This window comes from Coenobita brevimanus, chromosome 54 (assembly GCF_032717465.1).
Source record: "Coenobita brevimanus isolate Jiangsu-jjx chromosome 54, ASM3271746v2, whole genome shotgun sequence".
Lineage (NCBI taxonomy): Eukaryota > Metazoa > Arthropoda > Malacostraca > Decapoda > Coenobitidae > Coenobita > Coenobita brevimanus.
The window spans coordinates 39,450,651-39,466,700 of NC_137007.1; the positions used below are offsets into that span (position 1 = coordinate 39,450,651).

Sequence of the window (16,050 nt, forward strand, 5' to 3'; positions counted from 1 at the left end):
TACAACGCTGGGTGGTAACCATATAACCAAACCATACATGCTCCCTACGTGTCAAGTGGGTTGGTGGAGGGTTAGTGCCCCTCCCTGTAAAAAAAAATAACTCGAGTCAAATGGCCACCCCGTACGGGATTATGACGTCTGGCAATAGATAGATAGATAGATAAAACAGCAAGATAGTGGTGCCGGAGAGGGTTGCCTTCATGTATAGGCATTGAACCCCTCAATTTACTCTCTATTCTGCAAATGAATGATGGAGTATAGGGAAATGGGCAGCTTCAGCCTGGAGTCCATTGGGTTTACATTCAGAGGGGCCTGAGGCCACAATGACATCAACAACAAGCAAGTCAGCAGAGAAGCAGAGTATTGTTGCTGTTGCTTTTGTGAATCTAGGCTTATCTAAATCATGGACATAGTGGACTACAGGCTGAAGCTGCCCTTCTGCAGTCCAACATCCTTCTTCCAGAGGATAGGGAAGAAGTTGTGAGACATTTGTAAAACCAGGTAGTTCTGCCTGGCTACATCAGTGCCACCTTGAGATGGTATTCCTCTCCAGCACAACAGAGTACAGTACTGTGAAATATGTGTTACCCGGCTGGGGGGCAGAGTACAGGTCCAGCTGCAGAACAGGCAGTGGGTTGGGTATGGCAGTGGCACGATAACTGCACACCACCTCTGTTGCCTGGAAGCAGTCGTGTTTGGCCTCCAGCTGCCACACTCGTGGGGTCCAGTCATAGGAATGTTCGTCATCCAGCAATGAAAAGTGTTTGTTCTTGGCTGCTGGGCCTCCAAAGCCTTCCCAGAAATCTCGGGATTCAGCACCTTCATACTGTTCTTTCACCTTCTTGGTAATACCTTCCCTCCAACCCATTTCAGAGTCTGAAGTCTTGGACAGCTTCTGGACAGCTGTGCTGCCAACCTATTAAATCATTCTCTATCACACAGAGCATATAACATATGACAATATCATAACATTATATTACAATGGATACTGAAACAACTATTATATGTCAAAATATACTTCATACCACTAGATAAACCACCTATTGGAACATTTGTGAACTAGTATCAATTCTTTATTTCTCAGGTAAATCGATATGAATTGTAATGTCAAACCACAACTTTGTCATGTACACCTATCACTGAAGCACCTACATACCTTTCTAGTGTGCTTGAGTGCCTTTGCACCGAGCCACAGGTGAATGGTACCAGTATGTGTATTGGCCAGCACTAGACACCCTCGGGATCGCAAGAAAGATGAGTCAACATCCACCTCCACCAAATGCGCCTCATTCTCCATCTCCCCTCGCACTACAAACAATCTCCACTGGGATTTCCTATATTCTTGTTCTTCCCGCCGGCCATGATGCACGATGAGGCTCCCTTTGAATAGGTTCAAGAAGGCTGGAGGTTCTGAACCCATGGAGACTCTAATATGAGGACCACGTTCTTCATCCAGCTCCACTGTCATGAGTGCTGAGACGCCCTTGTCTGACACAGAGCTCTCTCGCCCCTGCCAGAAGAAGTATGCTACACGGGACCTCCCTGTCACATTGTGTTTGGATGGCTCACCCTGTAATGAAGTTAATCATATACCTTCTGCACAGTCTTTGCAATAGGAAAAAACAATAAGTCTAATACCAACATACTATAGAAACTGCTAATACATCACTTAAACTGAGGGTTCTTCAGCTCCCTTAACCCATAGGTGCATTAGTATGAACATATGCTCACTTTTAAGCACATCACTCAAGTTTTAGTACATATATATATACCCTTGCGTATTTAAAAATCCCACTTGGTCCGAATATGAAGAGAATGTTTGTTACGCATCTAAAGTGGTTGGCCACGTGTACCACTGCCTCATGGAGTTGTGAGCACTGTGCATAAGCATTAAGAGACGGTGCACTGTTGCCATACATTTGGTTTGGCCATGTGGAGAGGATGAAGGGTGAGAGACTGACGAAGAGAGTGTATGTGAGTGAGATGGAGGGGGGAAGAGGGAGGGGGAGGCCGAGGATGAGATGGAGGGATGGGGTGGAGAGGTATATGAGAGAGGGGGGTGTGAGTTGGGAGCAGGGCAGTGAAATGGCGGGGGACAGGACGACGTGGAGGTGACTTGTTTCTGGCCACCCCAAACGGGATTGAGGCATCTGGCAATGGATAGATAGATAGATATACCAAAAAATACAAACAGAAAAATACTTATAAAAATAATGTGTGCGCTAAAAACAAATCCTTCATTGTAATACTACTTGGTAACTCTGGGGCCACCCTGCCACCAAGACAGCTAGCATCAAGATCATTCTCTTTAAAAATGGTGGACAACTTGATGTGTCAGGAACACAATAATGATATGTTTGTACTCCATGATTTTTTTGTTTTTTTAAGGGATGAATTAAAAAAAAAAAAAAACTATTTGATATTTCCCATATCCTCAATTAAACAATTTACGGGATAATCAAGGTCACCGGTCATGTTGCTTTATTGAATCCTATGTGTTGGTATTGCTGGCATGCTTAGAGATGGTGCTGGAGAAAGACACCTTAATTTGGGGGCACTAATATAACTGGGCAGCAAAGCTGCCTGGTACAGAATAATTAATTATACAAACATCTCTCATCTCCTCCCCAGTCCCATGAAAGGAGGATGGCAGACTGCAGGAGGAGGGCAGTTTCAGCCCCTAGTCCACCAAGTTCATGTTCTGATGAGCCTAGGGCCACAACACCGAGCTTAGAGATCTAATCAGAACAAATGCTATGCTGTACTGTATTGTTATTACCTTAAACCAGACAGGACTTTTTCAAATAAAGAACACTGTACTGAAATTTATTTAAGTTGCAGTCAGGGTATCTACTATACTTAAGTTTTTAAGTGTCCAAGATATCTAATATATTTATAACCTAAAAGATTGAGTGTCAGGGTTGATGTACCTTATACATTAGTAAAACTGCGTTAACTAAAATAGCTGGCATTAAGTTATGACTTCCATGGTTAATTTTAGATAAACATGGATGAAGGAAACAAACGCCAGTCAAAAGATGCTAACTTATGCTCTTTAATGACAATTTTTTTTGCTCATTCTGGCCACTGTAATTTTTTCTAGCCTATGAGGGGTCTTCTCAGATCCAAGGGACTATGAGGTTAAAGGTCAGAGTTTAAATAAAGAAATGTGTTAAAAAGTAACCAACCTTAAGTGTCCTTCCAGTGGATGTGATGAGGTAGTACCAGCGCACCACATACGTATCTCCAGCATGCAGGTGGCAGAGGCTCTCTGGCTCCATCACCACCTTCCCGTACTCAGACACATGCCACACTTTGATATCATTCGTGGAAATGGTCAGCAGTCGCCGCTCCTGGATTAGCATATTTGGTGGTGGTGGCAAGTGTGGTGGTTCACAATGAAAACAATGATTGTTGAGAGGTGGTTGCAGGACACAATATCAATGGTAGTGGAAGCGACAGTAGCGATGGATTTGCCGGTTTTCAGTGGTGGTGGCAAGTTGGGTTGTGGCAGTTTGAAATCGTGACGATGGTTTTTGACAGGTGGATGTAAGTTGGTAGTTTCATTTGTAGAAGGGGCAGATGGTGGATACAGGTACAATAACAGTGCAGTAACAGAGGGTGGCAGTCAGTGAAGATTGTAACGTTGATCAGTGGTGGTGGCAGTGGCGGTATCAGGGTGGTAGTTAACAGAGGGGAATGGTTGTAGATGTGGTTGATGTTACCAGCAGCAGGGTGGTGGAGACAGTGGTGAGTGGTGGTGGTGGTGGTGGTGAGGGAGGAAGGTAAGTTAGCCAGGGTGAAGAAAGGGATCAGGCTGCACCATCAAAGTAATTTAGCAGTTGACATCTTGAATCCCACTGACATCTTTTTAAGTTTATTCTTACCAGATTTTATTCTTCTTCTTAGGAAAGACATCTCATACTGAAAGGGTTTATTAAGGCTATACCTTTCAGTTCAATGAGTCTGTCCTAAGATGAATGAAGTTACCATGAGCTGGCAAGGATGAAATTAAAAAGGCGACCCCGGGCTCAGTGGGTAAAAAAAAAATAGGGCAATTGCTTGATTGAGGATATTAATAAACAAAATATTATTCAAATATTAAAAACTACAGGTAAAACGTGCTTTGATTTGACTGATAAGTATAACAGAACCTAATATAATAAATGGTAATAAAAATATCAGTATCAGAAAGGAACTAATAATGTGCTGCTAAAAAGAAATGTGCTATGAGGCAGAGCAGAATTGGTAAGAAAGGATATAACCAAGCACGTACAGACAACAAAACAGGAACTACGTCAAGACAGGGGCCTGTATTCTTGCCGGCTAAAAAGGCTCCCCAGTACTTCTTCCTTACTGGCTTATTTCTGCAAATGACACACTGATATTCTCTAGTGTGTTATATATGCACTCTCTACTGATATAAAAAATGACATAAATAACATACAAAAGCACAGGAAGGTGTAGTGTGCAAAATAAACTGTTCCAGAAGAGGTGTTAGAAAGCCTCCTAAGTTGATGAGAAAACAGGCCATAGAGAGACAGGGGAAGGGGAAGGCACCAAGCGAAGGTCAGTTGGGAAAGGATGCCAAAAGGAGGGAGGATGAGTTGGAGGAGAAGGTTGGATATGCAGAGATGTCGCAGCAACTCCACATGGAACCTAGAGAAGAAATCTATGGTCTCAGGGAGTCGCTTCACCTTCACAGTAACAAAGTCCCTCTTCACAGTTATGCTTCTACGAAGTCTGGTGGTCACAGTATGTAGCTACAGCTACAGAGGGCATGAGAGACGCCTTGTACTACTTTGAGTGGTACTGGATGAGTCTCTTGCTATCTACAGACTGGTACAAATGGCACCTCTTGTTATCTACAAATGGCAACTGACTGGCAGCAGCCATCAAGACACTATTAATCCACTGCTCAGCAGTGGAAAGAGTTCAAGCCAAAATTAACAAGGCACAAGAAAAACTCGCAGTGTTCATAGAAAAGTCCACAGAAACTACAGTATACATAAAGATGATGCAGAGCTGTATGTGTGGAGCAGACAGAGCACAGACTGGCACCAAGGTAAGCTGGACTGAAGCGGAAACAGGAGAGACGTTTCTAGCTGGACTGAAGCGGAAATGGAAGAGATGTTGCTAGCGCACCTCCTGGTCATAGTACTCCACCCCACGGCCCAGGTGGCTCATCTCCAGCACCAGGTCTGGTTCTGGGGGTGTCTCCTCCAATAGTGTCTGGGCATCACATGGCTCCAGCTCGCACACTGGTGCTATGTGACGCTCCAGCTCCTTCTTCACTTCCTATAACAAACCACCATACATTATCAACTTTATATGCATTATATTTCTTGCACTATATCCTCTATTTTAACCTCATCTTCACTTCTAGTAACACGGCACCATTCATTACCAAAATTACGTGTGCATTATACAGAAAACACTTGACATAATGAACTAATTGGTACCAGACCCTTGATGTTAAAGCCAAACACCATGCCATTTGGTAATTTCCCAGGCATCATGGCTTTTACCAAACAAAGATTGTTAAATACAGTATATAGCATCATTCGGACATACAGTTACACACAACAGCATACAGCTAGGTCTAAATGGCTCTTTTTCTCAAGATATGCTCTATTTACGGCTCCTCTCACAATGCTGGACTCCCAGAGACTGTTGCAGTATTCTGCAGGATGTGGAAGACTGAGTGAGCGAGTGAGGAACCAATGTAGGTGAACTGGGTATTTTTTTTCATATTACAGTATATCGGTGACTTTGCCAACTCCACTTGACGTAACCCCCTAATTATAATGGAAATACAGTATACCCTCGATTTACGATCGAATCATTTTACGATCTATCTTTGCTTGACGTAACCCAATCGTAAATCAAGGACTGACAGTATATAACAATGAGTGGACACATTTCCCTCTTTTTGTCCAGTTATAGTCTGGAATACCGTTCCATTCTGTAGCTGAACAATTATGAAGCTATCACGTTTTTTTTTTTTTTTTTTTTTTTTTTTTTGTCAAAGATCACACCACTGTGTTTTGAAATAACTGCTAATTATCGTGCCATTTATCATCAGGAAACAGATTACTATTAGTATCAGCAATGGTACTGCTCCACTACCTTGTCCTATTACCTCTTTCTCAGTTCCTTTTTCTCTTCCCTCTTTTCACCTCATTTTCATACACCCCACTAGCCAAAATTTTGCTCTTTAATCACTTTATATGATCAAACTACAGTAATTCAGCGATAATATAAACATCCCCCAATATATTCCCTATCCCATGGAAGGATGATGTCCTGCAGGAAAACGGTAACTTTAGCTTGCAATCCATTGGGTCCATGTCAGGATGAGCCTGGGGCTTGAACAACATTAATAATAATGAAAAAACAACAACAGTTGCTTCAGGTAAAATATTTCTCTCAGCAAAATTAACTAAAACCTCAGAAGAATTCCCACCTTAATTCTAGACTGCTGAGCCAAGTCGGGCCAGTCAATAAACTTCTCCTTAAACAGTATGGTCTCCACATTCTCCGTGAGCTTGGCACATAAACACCAGTCCGGGCGGGAACCTGGTAAGCAGGAGAGAAGAAATACAGTACATGTGTAAGAAAATGAAGATATATAATACTGTATCAGAACACTGAGTAGGCATCCATTCATTCTTACAAATGCTCATCTACAGTATCATCCGAAAACCAAACTATACTGTAATGTACATCAATATTTCATCCATCATCCAATTCAGCACTGCCTCATCAGGAGCATAGGGGTCTGGGGATAGGCTATTCAGTCCAAACACACAAGGTGTGTGACCAGTTGGTAGTCCCTCGGCAGCATTACACTTGTAATAAACTGCAACTACCCCTCAGAAGTACCAGCAGATTCTTCTGGATCTCATATGGCTTGAGTACCTTACTTGTTAGACCATCAAGCACCTAAAAAAACTGCACGGAGGCAACGGGCTAATGCACACCATCAGAACACTGCAGAACTATGAAGGAATGTACAGTAAAGTACTCATGCGCAACCCTTGCTCACAGTGTTATGTGTCTCTACCCACCTTTCATCTTTGCTCTTGTGATGGGGGTCATAGGGGTGACAGGGTTAATGTCACACTCGGAGTAGTCATACTCTTCTTCCCATAGTTCCCTCGCTAGGTTAAGCCCAATTTTTCTCTCATCCCCACACGCCCGCTTGCCTGCCCACACGTATAGCTCCGCACCGAAGTCAAATACCAAAACCTGTGAAGATATCTCAAATAACCACCTCATTATTCAAAAACCTGTGATGATGTTCCAAATCATCCTAATTAGTATTATTATAGGGGAGGAGTTAGAAATAGTGAATTGGAATGAAATGGATCTGGACAGCCAAACTGTAATATAAGATTAGCACTAAAATTTAGTTCTAGTCATAAAAAACTGCTATGGAAAGGAGGTACAGTCAGCCACAGGAAAAAGTATGCAAAGGGAGAAGTATAAACACAAAAAGTATAGCATTTTCTCAGCCGATGTTTTTATATCAGATAGGAAGGGAAACAGCTCAGGTTGATTGTTTTCCGTTCAGTTGTTGATGCTGTTCAGAGCAGTGTTACTTACTGAAATCCTCCAAGAAGGGACCAGAGGTGTATACTTTTTCCTGTGGCCGACTGTACATGGTATAACTGAAATATTTTGCCACTGAGCTATGAGAAAGATGATGCAAAAGGACAAATTTCTCCATCAAGTTAAGATGGATGAACTATAATGTAACTGTTCACTCACCTTATCAGAAGATAGGATTTCGATCTTTGGCATCTGTCCCCAGGCCTCAGGTACTGGCAGCAGTGAGTCACCTTCAACCTCATACACCTTGTTGGCAGCCACCAGAGCTGCCTCAACACCTTCGTCCTCCTCAGGGGCTCCTGCCATATGACCCTCAGTGCTCTCATCACCTCCTGCAGGTGGAGTGTGAGAGATTGTACCACACTTGTTCTAACCTGACAAATATCTTTAACCCCTTTCGGTTGATGGGCAAGTAGTCAATGCGGAACAATGATTTATGTATAGGACATTTACGCTACCTGGACAAAGATAAAAAAGAGAGAGAGAGAGAGAGAGAACATGAGAAAACAGTCTATCTTCCAAAAAAAGGAAATGGAAACTAATTAGACAAAAAAAAAAATGTGTACAGAGAAGCAAGCAGTCTCTTCCGAAAAAATAAAATGGATGAAAACTTACCCAATAGCCTCCAGAACTTTGTCTTCCTCATGCTGGGTGAGTTCTCATCCAGCTCAGTGAGAGGTTTTGAGGTGGTGACACCCATGTCCCGTTTCTGAAGGATGTACTGAGCTATCTCAGCAGCCTTGGCTCGCTCGATGACATTAGCGTAGAGCCCCTTGTAATGGAAAACCTGCGGGGAATGAATGAATGAATGAATGAATGGTATTACTGTAGTAGGTGAAACCCTAGGTTCATCTGCACATGAATCCAGCTGACTGTAGGCTAAAGTTGCCCCTTTCCTGAAGTATGCCACCCTCATTTTGGAGGACAAGCAGGGAGCTGAGGGATGACTGTATAACCAGACAGCAGAGTTGCATAGTCATACTGGTGCTATCATGTCACTACATCCCTCTCTGGAAGCTACTCACTGTATATCATTGTATGAACTGACAGTAATGAAAGCCAACAGAGTGCAAATTATATCAAAGGATATACTGTACTACAATTACCCACATTTAATATCTTCCATGGCCCATACCGCAGATGCAGGGGACGAGTAGATTGGTAAGTGAACATACAACCACTGGGTAACTGAGACTCCTACCATTACTACCACCATAGTTTCACTCAATATAAGGGACACCTCTTGCAATGAATGGGTTAATCTTTTTGCTCACCTCAGCTGGTGTGATGAGGATGAAGTCATCACCCTGGTTGACACTGCTCACATGTGGCTCCACCAGTCTGGTCTGGGCATGGCGTCGTCCCTTCACTTGTAGAAGCATCAGACTCGTGTATGGAGCCATCTCTCGCACTACTGGATTGTCCTCCACCTTCTTCAGGGACACTGCTGAGAAGTTTTCCCGTGATGCTAGGCCAGCCAGAGCCTCTACGGCCATCGATGATCCCTTCGACACTGAAGATTTGAAGTATAAATGGATATTACTGTGCAACAGTGTATACTCCATAATTAAAATAGACATCATCATCTTCAACACTGTCCTAGCTCTTTTTGTTATCTGCATGCGGGGTAAGGTAGGGTTCAGAAAGCACGGAGAAGGAAAAACATGATTATGGAAGAACTATACAATAGCATGCCCAATGCTCATTCTGTCACCATTCAAGGCCCCAGAACCCTTGCTCCACTCAACAGAAACACCTTCCACTGATGGCATCAATATAATGACTGCCAAGTTAAAAAAGTGATGCCAAACTTGTTATGTGAGACTAAACAACAGTGAAAAAAGGCACAGTACTGTACAATAATTATACAGTACAGTACTGTAACTTGAAATAACAGAAAAATTCAACTTCAAATAATACTCACATTCTTCCACTTTCATTCTACGCATTTCCTTCTCCCCAAGACCGAGCTTGATCTCGGTGTACTCTGATTTGAGGTCATCCCGGGCTGCCAGGGCTCGAAGCGGGTTCCTGGACGCCACCTGTCTTCTTGTCACACGCACACTGCGACGCTTCACCACACTGAGGTGCAGAGGGTTGTTGTAAGTGAGTGTTATGGCTAGTTTTCTAATGACTCCAAGCCAAATCAGAAATTAAAAGAATACTTTACTGCTTAAGAAAAGTAACTGATAAAGTCACAATAAGAATAAGCAAAAGGAATATCTTAAAATGCTTTGATTTGCTTCTGGTTCACACACATTTAAAATAATCCAGTACATCATCATCATCCACTGGACCTCCTTTTCCATCCTAGGGCTGGGTGAGGAGTAGCAACGTCCAGACAACCTAAGTTTGTCCAGTCCACTGGGCCATGCTTCCATTCACTCATCATTCAAGCCCCCGGAGTCCTGGCTCTATATGATATGCCAAAAATATTCACCACATTCTGTAGCTTCACATAAACGTTTCCATCCATCCATCCATCATCCAATCCTACGTTGCCCCATGAGGAGCATAGGAGCCCGGGGTTAGGCAAGTTGGTCCTGGCATTTAAGCATAAACATTTCCAAGAGAGTCAATCCAGACACTGTCATGTTAAAAAGGGGCACCAAATCCCCGATTATGCACTTTTTCTCACAACATTCATCCAGCCAGCTCGAGCTCTTGTCAGTCCCCTAGCCTCACTGACTTCCATACATCTCTTCCTCACACACTCTTCCGCCATATCCCTCCACCTTCCCCTTGGCCCCATTTGCCTCCTCCCTCCTTCAAATTTGCTCAGATATACCTTCTTCACTACTCAATTGTATCCATTCTCTCCACATGATTATACCATCTCAGTACACTACTCTGTGCTCCACATACATTCCTAAGCAGTCCCATCTCCACTGCTCTCACATCTGACTTTTCATTTTCATGCCACACCATAGTCTCACATCCATATGTTAAAGTTGGCACTAACACTCCCTCATGTAAACCTCGTGCAGCTGCAACACTCAAGCCTCTGTTTCTTATCAAGGACTTCATTGCACTGGCTACTTTCCTTCCTTGTGTCACTCTACTTTCCACTTCTTTTGCACATTTTCCTCTCTTTTCTATAGCTATACCCAGGTATTTGAACTCTCTCACCAGTTCCAGTCTCTCTCCATTCACTGTAACATCATACTGGGAGTCACCTTCTCTCTAAGTAACCATCACTTTACTCTTTTCTACATTAACTCTCAAGGCACGATGCTCACAGACATCAGCAAAACTCTGCACTAGTCTACCAAGCTCTTGTCCAGTATTTGCAAGTAACATTGCATCATCAGCATACAACAAATCTGAGATATTCCATCCACCTCCATTCATTACCAACACCATCCCTCTCACCATTACTCGTGTTTTTACTCCTCTCATCATCCCATCCATGTACTGTATATATTGAACAATCATGGGGGCATCACACAACGTTGTTGCACGCCCACACCAATCGTGAACCATTCACTCAGATGCCCATTCACCCTTACACATGCTTCACTACCATCAAAAAAACTTCTGACAGCACCTAGCAGCTTATCATCTACACCGTACATGCGCAAAACCTTCCTCAATCCTTCACTTTCTACTTTGTCGTGTGCTTTTTCCAGATCCATGAATGCCATAAACAACTTACTGTCCATCTCACAAGACTTCTCCACTATCTGTCTTACAGCAAATATTTGATCCACACATCCTCTGCCACTCCTAAAGCCACTCTGTTCATCATTCACTAGGACATCCGGTATCTCTCTTACATGCTCTACAATAATTCTTCCATATACCTTCCCTACAACACTCAATAAACTTAAGCCACAATAATTCTTGCATTCACTTTGCTCACCTTTTTGTACAGGGGTACAAACACAGCATTTTTCCACTCTGTTGGCACACTTTCACTCATCCATGCCTTCTTACGTATCTCCAACAAGCACTTCATTCCACTCTCTCCACTACACTTAATCATCTCTGCATACACCTCATCAACCACAGCTGCTTTCCCATTTTTCAGCTGCTTCACAACATTCTTCACCCGAGCAAGTGTCATGTTTCCTGGTACTGCATTTCTTCTCTGCACTCCCCCCCCCCCCTCCCAAACCAATCATGTTTACAGTGGCTCTGCTCTCCCTATTCCCATTCATCAGGCTTTCAAAATATTCTTTCCATGTGGTCCCCATGAGTTAATAATCTACCACTTACCGTACATCCTTCACTATTTCACATTTCTTTCCGCTGTCATCATCATCATCATCATCATAACCCAATCCTACATTGCTCCTTGAGGAGCATAGGAGCCCAGGGCTAGGCAAGTTGGTCCTGACATTTAAGATGACAGTGACCAGCCTCACTCATCCCTGATTGGCATTATGTAAGCAATAAACCTCAACCACCTCTTGGATATAAACCTTCACCTGCTCAATCCAACTGGAGAGCCGTAATTACTCACTAAACCACCAGGTGCCAAAATTTGGTTATATGGTTACCACCCAGCAAGGTAAATGGTTTCCTGGTGTACAGGAAACCATTTGGCTTGTCACTCAGTGCAGAGTCACCCACAGACAGAAGGTATAGGAAAGAATGAAGGAACGAAAGAAAGAAGAGAGAGTGTAAAGTCACCCACAGGCAGAAGCACAAGGAAAGGACAGAAGAGGATGGAAGGAAAGAAGATGGAGGAGAGAAAAGGGAAGACACCCGAGAGCAGCACTACATCGAATGAGTCATTTCAACATTATAGTACAAAGGTATCAAAATAACAACTGCTTAATTCTAAAAAAGTACAGTACTGGTCTATGATAATGCAACTCTTAGCAAGGGATAGTCATAAGCAAAAGTTTGTCAACACTTCTCTGCTGGCTGTAGCAATAGAAGGTACAACTAAATGAAAAATCTCTAGGTGGCACGAATATGAAACATACAGTACAAGAGTATGAGAAGGAAGAATATTCTCTTGTTTGGGGAAAGAATGAGAGACATGGAAGGCAGGACACAATGCTGATGGAGGACTGCTGGCAAATTTTTGCTCCCGACTGTACTTAATCAATGAAGTGACCTTGTGAAATTACAGTAAGCAACAAGGAATCTATGCAGTTACAAAAGTCATACCTATACATGCACTACAATATAAAAACTGAGTGACTTACAACTCATCACCTTCCAACTGTCTGTCAGGCATGAAAAATATAATACCCAACAAATGAAAAGGTGTGGATAATTCATACAGTAAGTCCTTGCTGTGAGTCTGGGATGTATTTCCAAATGTCATAACTGCTTCCGACAACTGGTACTGTAAATTGTAGTAGTAGTAGATGCAGACCCAGGGTCACCTGAATGGGAACCTAGTGGACTATAGGCTTAAGATGCTCTCTCCTCAATTTGAGGGATAAGGAGGGTGCTGACAGGTGCTTGTATAAGCAGGCAGCTCCATTGCCTGGATATACTGGTAGCACCACACGAAGGCATCTATCTCCAGTAAGCAGTCAGTTTTATTCACAGCAATTATGGACATTTAACAAGCAGTTTTTATAGCTTTACTTTGGTCTTCATAGCACAAGAGGGCATAAAAATTGTGACATTTAACAAGGACCTACTGTTGTTACAAAAGGTGCAAATAAGTGAGACATGAAAAATATATTCATACATTTCAGATTTACATATAGCACCTATAAATCCAGTTGACCAAAGAAACAATACACTACAGTACTGCAACTATTTATGTGCAAACTTTGGCTTATTATAAGACTGCCATGCATACAGTAAGAAAATACTGATGCATTTAGTGTGTGAGACTCGTTCATATTCTATGTGGTTTTGGAGCTTTCGTAACATCTATTCCTATGTGATTTACATTACACCTCAGTATCCCCTTGTATGTTACTGATGCAAACTATGTCTATATTTATATGATATAAAAAGCACAAAAGAGAATTCTAAGGTGTAATACATGAAATAAATTGCTAAGAAGATGTGCCACAAAATCTGCAAAGTTACTTAGAATAAGACCTCATGTGAGAAAGACTGAGTGATGAGTGAAGTGTACTGAAATTTTTCTATCCTAGCTGACCAACAGACTCGCATAATTATTAACTCATCTGTACTGACATGCTAAACATTGTAGTCTGACAATGACAATGATCAAGCATATGATCAAAGGCTGCCAGGATTTTGTTATGGAGGAGGGGCTGAATTTTGAGATACAGGTGCTTGGAAAGTATTATACTGTATCTATATTTATTTAAAAAGAGGTGTATATTATTAAATACTAAAAAAAATAACCTAGGAAATATTCATTACTGTAATACCTGAATAAATACATTAAAATATAAAGAAATGAGACAGTGGCTACCTTCCCGTTCATCTTATTCTGTTAGAAAGGGGAGGTCCCAGGACCCCTAGGCCTCCCCTTGGCTGCACCCATGATGATGATGACAAGGCTGAAGAATATGATGACATGAATGAAGGAAATGATGATGAAGATAAAGTCAGGTAATAAGTACATATGGAGAAAAGGAGAAAATGATGACAATGATAAAAATGAAAATTACAATTTGATGACACTAAGGACAGTCACTGGCAGCAATGACACTGATAATGATAACAAAATGAAAATTAAATGACAACACTGTGGCAAACTTACAGATGAGATGCGGTGACAGAAATATGGTCAAGGTCAGCCTCATCCAGTGTGGGTGCGGGATGGTTAGGGGAATGGATGGGAGTGGTGGAGGAGGCCCGGCTGAAGAAGGCGTTGAAGGACTCGTCATCTGCCTGGGGTACTGACACACTGGTTCCCTCTACCACCTCGCCTTTGGGTAACATGAGAAGTTAGCTCTGGCAAGGGATGGATACTGCAATATGATTCAGGAACAGTGAAGGGGTTGGCATAATATATCTTCAAATGAGGAGTAGGTTACAGTACCTGTGTCTTGTATATTCACTCAATCATTTCACTACTAGCAGTGAGGAGGTTATTCATCTTAGCACTTACCCTTCTTATCAGCATCACTTGGTGTGGATATGCTGCGTCTGAAGTCTTTGCGTGTGGTTACAGGACTAGACTTATTGAGCAGTGCTGGTAAGTTCCCTCCTGTCTTACTTTTAAACACCTTTTGGCATGGTGACCGCTTCTTGCGCTCAGCCAGAGGGCTACCAATGGGAGTGGAGGGTTGGTCTGGGGTTACAACAATGCCTGGAGTGACGCTCGGGCTAAAGGAACCAATAACTGAGGGAACTGATGGTGTTGATGAGGAAGCCATCTTGTGTGCCACAGTGAACTTGGTGGCATCAGACTGGGACACCCGGCCACGCCACTGCTGTGATGATGTCTCCAGTGCTGACACTCTCTCCATGAGGCTGACTGGACGCTCTCGTAAACTGCTGCCACCCTGACAAACAACCAGAAGTTTGATTACATCTTTCGATTTATAGTCTCTATATACTCATATCTATTTATTAATCAATCTAGTATACAGTACCAAGCCATAAATATATTTCAAACTGTGCTTGTAGCTATTTATATCTGTCTATACATACACCTCTGTTTGTTTATTGGTCAACTGAAAAGGACCATACCTATCTTTCAACCAGACAGCCCATTACTGTTGGTATCTGTGTCTGTCTGTCTATCTATTTATTTATCTATCTATCTATTTTTTAATATATCAACCTACTGCCCGCTAACATACCTCATTCCTGAGCTAAGAAGCTGATATCACATTACAACAGCCAGCAAAATAGACTATCTTTTATTTTTGGAGTTCATGTTAGGTTTCATATGTTTTTTATTCTATCAAGTGCCGGGCATCAAATCCCATCCTTCAGTCAAGGAGTCTGTGTCTGCATACATCCGACTACACAGTACTGTATAACTATCTACTGGCTGGCACCATATCCTGTCTTTCATAGGGAGGCTATGAAAAGTAAAAAGGAAACAAAGAAGAAGAATAGGTGGAGGACAAGAAAAATAGCAACAAAACAGAAGTAAAAAAAGCATAAAGACGAAAGAACGAGCTAAAGGGAGGCTGCAATATGAATGCCTCCTGGCAACTTTATGTCAGCCTTAATTATAGTCTCCATGCTCAATCTCAATATTCCTGTACATACTCCTCAACCCTGTCTCTTCCATTATTCAGCTTTAACTCTTCAGCACAACAACGTATTATCAGGTGATTTTATTTAATGTGGGTTAGACTTTTTGAACTGGAGATATTAGACACTGTGGTCATTAACCCTTTCAAAAAAAAAAAAAAAAAAAAAAAAAAAAAAAAAAAATCACAGCTGAATAAAATCATCAGATAGACCCCATTAAAATGAAAATTAAATCATCATTATTATCCCCATCTGATTACCAGTACTACAGGTGAAGTGTATACCTACATACATTCATACATGCATATGAATAGGGTAGATAAGATCCAGAAA

General features: G+C 42.1%; 1 protein-coding gene across 1 annotated transcript in view; it reads right to left on the bottom strand.

Annotated features, from left to right (window-relative positions):
* LOC145401115 (uncharacterized) overlaps positions 1 to 16,050 on the bottom strand; it is a 273,880-nt gene that overhangs the window by 5,186 nt on the left and 252,644 nt on the right. Inside the window, exons 19-30 of the mRNA XM_080273486.1 lie at positions 14,618 to 15,014; positions 14,267 to 14,435; positions 9,539 to 9,696; positions 8,889 to 9,127; positions 8,230 to 8,401; positions 7,774 to 7,946; positions 7,071 to 7,251; positions 6,467 to 6,579; positions 5,146 to 5,298; positions 3,189 to 3,353; positions 1,157 to 1,570; positions 589 to 916 (exon numbers count right to left, since the gene is read on the bottom strand). Coding sequence (XP_080129612.1) covers positions 589 to 916; positions 1,157 to 1,570; positions 3,189 to 3,353; positions 5,146 to 5,298; positions 6,467 to 6,579; positions 7,071 to 7,251; positions 7,774 to 7,946; positions 8,230 to 8,401; positions 8,889 to 9,127; positions 9,539 to 9,696; positions 14,267 to 14,435; positions 14,618 to 15,014 — 2,662 coding nt within the window. The remainder of the gene's footprint in view (positions 1 to 588; positions 917 to 1,156; positions 1,571 to 3,188; positions 3,354 to 5,145; positions 5,299 to 6,466; positions 6,580 to 7,070; positions 7,252 to 7,773; positions 7,947 to 8,229; positions 8,402 to 8,888; positions 9,128 to 9,538; positions 9,697 to 14,266; positions 14,436 to 14,617; positions 15,015 to 16,050) is intronic.